The sequence below is a fragment of the Chenopodium quinoa genome, unplaced genomic scaffold (assembly GCF_001683475.1).
Source record: "Chenopodium quinoa cultivar QQ74 unplaced genomic scaffold, ASM168347v1, whole genome shotgun sequence".
Lineage (NCBI taxonomy): Eukaryota > Viridiplantae > Streptophyta > Magnoliopsida > Caryophyllales > Amaranthaceae > Chenopodium > Chenopodium quinoa.
In genome coordinates, this window is record NW_018742879.1 from 1,337,728 (window position 1) to 1,343,472 (window position 5,745).

Below are 5,745 nucleotides of genomic sequence, written 5' to 3' on the forward strand. Positions count from 1 at the left end.
CCCTCCTAATATGATTACAAAAAAACATAGAAAAAGCTTCTGCAATAACATAAGTGTCCTCAATGACGAGATCTCGAGGAGTTCTTCCAAGCTTCTTTTGCTTTTTTTTGAGAGATATAAAGCAGTAGGATACACTCTCTTTGTTCTTTTTTGTTCAATTCATAACAATCAATAAATAGAAACGGAAAGAGTAAAACATAAGTATGGCGTAACTTGCTGGTAGGACAATTAGTGTTGAAATTAGAAGTTATATGTTCAAATCTTACATGAAAACTAAAAGAAAATGAGAGATTAAGATGCTTTTGGCAATAAGTGAAGTGAACTGCTATTCGTCGTTCGCAAATTACAGGGTGACGCTCCCATTTTTATGTGTATTGACTATTTTGCCCTTGAGTGTTTTATTTCCATATAAGGCTCCACCATGACTCACTTTAGCTAGTAAAAAGTTAAATATTATTCCCGACCCCCCACTTGTCTTTAAAAAATCCCGACCCACAAAAAAACCCGAGACCACCATTGTACAGTAATTCCGACCAATTTTTAAAATCCCGAGTGTGGAAATTGGGGCCCACTATTCACGATGAGCGACGACAACTTTAGTACGCCGGAGCAGTCGTCGGAAGAATCTGTAAGTCGTAGTTTTTGAATTTTGTTTTTTTTTATGGACTTCCGCCCATTTTTTCCGGATCCCAGGGGAAGATCCGCCTAAAAAATTCGGAAGATCCTCCTAGGATCCGGATATTCTAGGCGGATCCCCACATACGCCTGGAATTTCCGGATCCTAAGAGGATCTTCCGGATTTTTTAGGTGGATCTTCCCCTGGGATCCGGAAAAAATGGGCGGAAGTCCTTTAATTCGTTTTTTTTTTTTTTATTCTTTCAAAATTCATAATATTATTTTTGCTGATTTTTGTGAGTATTATTATATTGTGTTAGTTATTATTATTATTAATTATGTTTATATTTCTAATGTTTTTGTTATTATTATTATTATTATTATTATTATTATTATTGTTGTTGTTGTTGTTGTTATTGTTGTTAGTATGATTATTATTATTATTATTATTATCGATTTTTTTATTTTTATTTTTATTATTATTATTTTTGTTACTATTATTATTGTTATTATTCTTATTATTGGTATTATTATTATTAATAATAATATTGTTACTTTTGTTGTTAGCATGATTATTGTTATTATAATTATTATCACTATTTTTGTTACTATTATTTATATTATTATTTTTATTATTATTATTATTTTTGTTATTAAAGTTTTTATTATTATTATTATTATAGTTTTTGTTATTAATAAAAATATTAGTATTATTATTAAATTTATAATACTAATATTTGCCTCATTTGTTTGGTTTATTGTTAAAGGATTCGGAGGTTGAAGACGGCGGTGACGGTGTGAATTATAGTGCAAATTTCGTGACAGACAAGGTTTTTCGAACGTTTGATGAAGCAGTTAGTTGGGCAGATGCTGTTGCAATAAATCTGGGATTTATTTTGGTGAAATCGTCTTTCAACAGACAGAGAGATGGTCGACCATATCGATATTTAAGATGTGATCGGGGACGCAGGAATAAGCCGAGAGATCTTGAGAACGCAATAAGGAAGGACACGAAAACCAAAGCCAATGGTTGTCCTTTCTACATCAAGATATCTTTCAATTTTGTCAACGACTGTTGGTTAATCACGGCGAAAAATGATGTAACTGGGACCCACAACCATCCAATGATTGCGTATCAAGAGGGGCATCGTAAAATAAGCGGGTTAAGCCCAGAAGCGAAGCAGGTTGTGCGTAACATGACCAAGTCTAAGGTAGCACCGCGTAACATCATGGCGACCATTGCCGAGAAATTTCCTCAGGATCATCCAGACATTAGACACATCTACAACTGCCGAAATGACTTCAGAACCGAGATGTCAGATGGGAGAGGAGTTGTTCAGCAGTTTCTACATTTGGCTAGACAGAGTCAGTATGTCTACTGGGTATTGTCTGATGATCAAGGCGTTTTACAGCACGCCTTCATGGCGCATCCAGTCATGGTAGACATCCTACGGACGTACCCGCATGTGATCGGTATGGATTCCACATACAAGACCAACCGATACGGAATGCCGTTCTTTGAGATAGTTGGTGTGACACCGAAAAATCAAAATTTCCTCGTCGGTTACGTCTTCATGCGCAACGAGTGCACGGCCAGCTATCGATGGGTTTTGCAGAGATTGAGAGACTTGATCGGTTTTGATAAGGAACCGTCGGTTTTCTTGACTGATCGTGAGCTGGGGCTAGTTACGGCATTGAAGGAAGTGTTTCCAGGGACCTCGCACTTACTTTGTCGATGGCATATTAACAAAGATGTTGAGGCTCGTGTCACTGATATGTTCAAAAGCAAAAAGGTTGGTGCGACATTCAAAAACGGGAGATGGAAACGTGTGATGGACGCTGCAACCGAGGAGGATTATGAGGCTGCTGTAGAGACGATGAAACTGAAATGGGCAAGTTATCCAAAGGTGATAGAGTATGTTGAGAGGACTTGGCTTTGTCATAAAACAAAGTTTGTGACCATCCTCAACAAAAACCTCGTTGAGGAAGGAAGGATGAGTACGGTTTCCACTCTTGTCCAGAAACAAACATTCGCCAAGAACTAACCACAGGTACGCCCTGTAATGGAAACAGAAGGGCCTCTGCGCCTCCAAGGTCGACTCCACTATCCTCTCAGTAAGCACCCCACTTCCCTGCCATACGGTTTTAGTACCGCACTTCTCATTCAGCTCTTCCGCAGTCATATCCAAGGTAATCGAGCACGCGTCCCGTAAAACGTCCGTGCTAGGAGTAGTGGAAACCATGGAACCGTCGACACAGAGCCCTAGAATATGATACACGTCATGCAGAAAGATCGTGATCTCCCCAAATGGCATGTGAAACGAGTTCGTGTCTGGCTGCCATCTCTCAACAAAAGCAGAAATCAGGGGCCAGTCAAATCCCTGGAACATGATCCCGGGTAAGTGAGATAGACCACTGCCATCAATCAGTTCCAGGTGCTCCTGCGGAAGACGAGCGCGTCAGTTACCCAACTCAGTACACAACTGTGTCATGTTCAAACACCGCAGAACATTTCGCTCCTGGCCACCCCATAGATATGAAGCCACGTGACCCCCAAAACTAGGAATGACAGTACCATCCTCAAGCCCACCTGGCATCGGCCCCCAAACCACCCATGACTCAGACGAGCTGGTAGAACCTTCACCTGGTTCACTACTACTACCATATCTCCCATGGTCACCCCTATACACAGTACGGTAATCCTGAGGGTCGTACTCTAAATCTCGACTAGCATGACTAGCTCGCTCATCGTCGTCCTCTTCGTCAGATACAGGCACTCTACCCGACGAGTACATGGGGGCGCTCATGTATGACTGATGCTCCCCCGACCAAGTACGAGCAGACCCGTACTGCTGCTCACGATGAAACGGTGCCTCCGAAGGTCCTGCACCACCTAACTCCCTCCTAACTGATGCATTCAAACGTCTCGATCTTGCATGTCGAGCGCTCGAACCCTCAATCTGCATTAAATAAGTAGAAAATATAATTTCATTAATACTTACACACACAACTATGATATCAACCTTGAATCGCTAATATTCAAATTCAAAAATAATAGCAACAGTACAAAACAATTACAATAAATGAAAAAACAAAATAAATAAACATAACAACATTACATAACAATAACAATAAATGAAAACAAAAAATAAATAAACATAACAACAATAAATAAAAATAAACATCACAACAATACATAACAATAACAATAAATGAAGAAAAAAAAAATAAACATAACAACAACACATAACAATAACAATAAATGAAAAATAAAGTAAATAAACATAACAATAACAACAATACATAAAACATAACAACAATACGTAACAATAACAATAAATGAAAAAAATAATAAATAAACATATCAACAATACATAACAATAATAATCGATCTAAATTACACAAAAATAATCAATGAAATACAATAATAATCACCAAATAAAAAAAGAAAAAAAAACAGATTATTGAAAATTTAATAATCACGAATAACAGAAAAAATAAAAAAAAATAAAAATAAAACAAGAACTTTACCAAACAAAAGAAAAAACCAAGAAAAATAAAAATAAAAAAAAAAACAAAACAAAATATAAATAGCTTCACCAAACAAAAGAAAAAAAAACAACAAAAAAAATAAAAAAAAAAAAACAGCATCACCAAACAAAAGAAAAAAAAATTAAAACAAAAAAAAATTAAAAAAAAAAACCCAGCTTCACCAAACAAAAGAAAAACAAAAAAAACCAAAAATAAAATAAAAAAATAAAAAAAAACAGCTTCACCAAACAAAAGAAAAAAAAATTAACAAAAAAAACATAAAATAATAAATAAAAAAAAAAAACAGCTTCAGCAAACAAAAGAAAAGGAAAAAAAAATTAAACCCAGACTTCCGCCTAAAATTTCCGAAAGTTTCCCCAGACTTCCAGAAATTTCAGGCGGAAGTCTGGGTTTTCCGAAATTTTTTTTTTTTTAATTACAGCAACAAAGCAACAATTACCAACCTGCTCGCCGCCGGAAATGCCGCCCCCACGACCACCGTACGCAAGCCTAATGCGTCTTCCGTCCGCCATACCCGGATTCAAGCTTTTTTTGGTTTTCGTATGTTCTTCATTTGATTTCAAATTTTGATTTTTTTTTTTATTTTCAAATTTTTGGTTTTTTTTGAAAATAAATTTCTGATTTTTTTTTTCTGATTTTTTTTTTTAAAAATTCTTGCCTTTTTTTTAGAGAGAGAGTGTCGGGGTTGAGAAATGACTTGTGAGTTTCGTAACTCGGTTTTCCAAGTATTTATATATGAGGGGCAAATTAGGAAATTCAATAAAAAAATGCGAGCGTCACCTTGTAATTTGTGAACGACGTTTAACAACACCCTTGAAGTGAATTGTTATTGAGGATAAGGAGATTTTACTATTTTAGAAGTCTAAAAGTCTTAATCCAAAAAAAAAAAAAAAAAAAAAAAAAAGAAGAAGTCATACTACGAGGGCATTTGGTTCGGAAAATGAAAACAGAGTAGAAAGAAAACAAATAAGAGGGAGGAAAGGAATTATTTAGCTATTACCTTTTCATTTGTTTGGTTTAACCATGGAAAGGGTATTTGTTAAGAGGACGATAAGGGTATTTGTTACCCCAAGTTTTTGAGAGGTAACCATTACCCTTAGGTAATGGTAATTGCTACCATGCCTTCAAACCAAACACACGGTAACGATATCGAAATAATCGAATCCGTTTCCAATTCAAAAAATACACTAACCAAACGCCCCCTACGTATATGCTTAAGAGAGAAAGGAGTTGGTTATTAATATACGGCGGAGTATTTTTTTATTATTATTATTATTACTGTAACATGTAATTACTTTTTTTTTTTTTAAGGGAAGATGTAATTACCTAGGAGGCTAGGATTAGCATTAAATTTTCTTGGCTTCTTGTGTCAAATACTCAAATTTAAGATCCAAGTGAGTTCTTTTTAAGTTTTATACGAAGTATATATATATATATATATATATATATATATATATATATATATATATATATATATATATATATATATTACTAGTCAGATTATAAACATTTTTTTTAATCTTCAAAGTTTTCTACTACGTTTTTTTTTTTTAAGCTAAGTGGGTGCATGTGGACCCA

The 5,745-nt window shown here is 35.1% G+C and overlaps 1 protein-coding gene across 1 annotated transcript; it reads left to right on the forward strand.

Moving 5' to 3' along the window:
• The first annotated feature begins 580 nt into the window (after window positions 1–580).
• LOC110726273 (protein FAR1-RELATED SEQUENCE 5-like) lies at window positions 581–2,660 on the forward strand. Its single transcript, XM_021905726.1, has 2 exons — window positions 581–628; window positions 1,383–2,660. The coding sequence occupies exons 1-2, from the start codon at window positions 581–583 to the stop codon at window positions 2,658–2,660; spliced, it is 1,326 nt and encodes a 441-aa protein (XP_021761418.1).
• The last annotated feature ends 3,085 nt before the right edge of the window (window positions 2,661–5,745 follow it).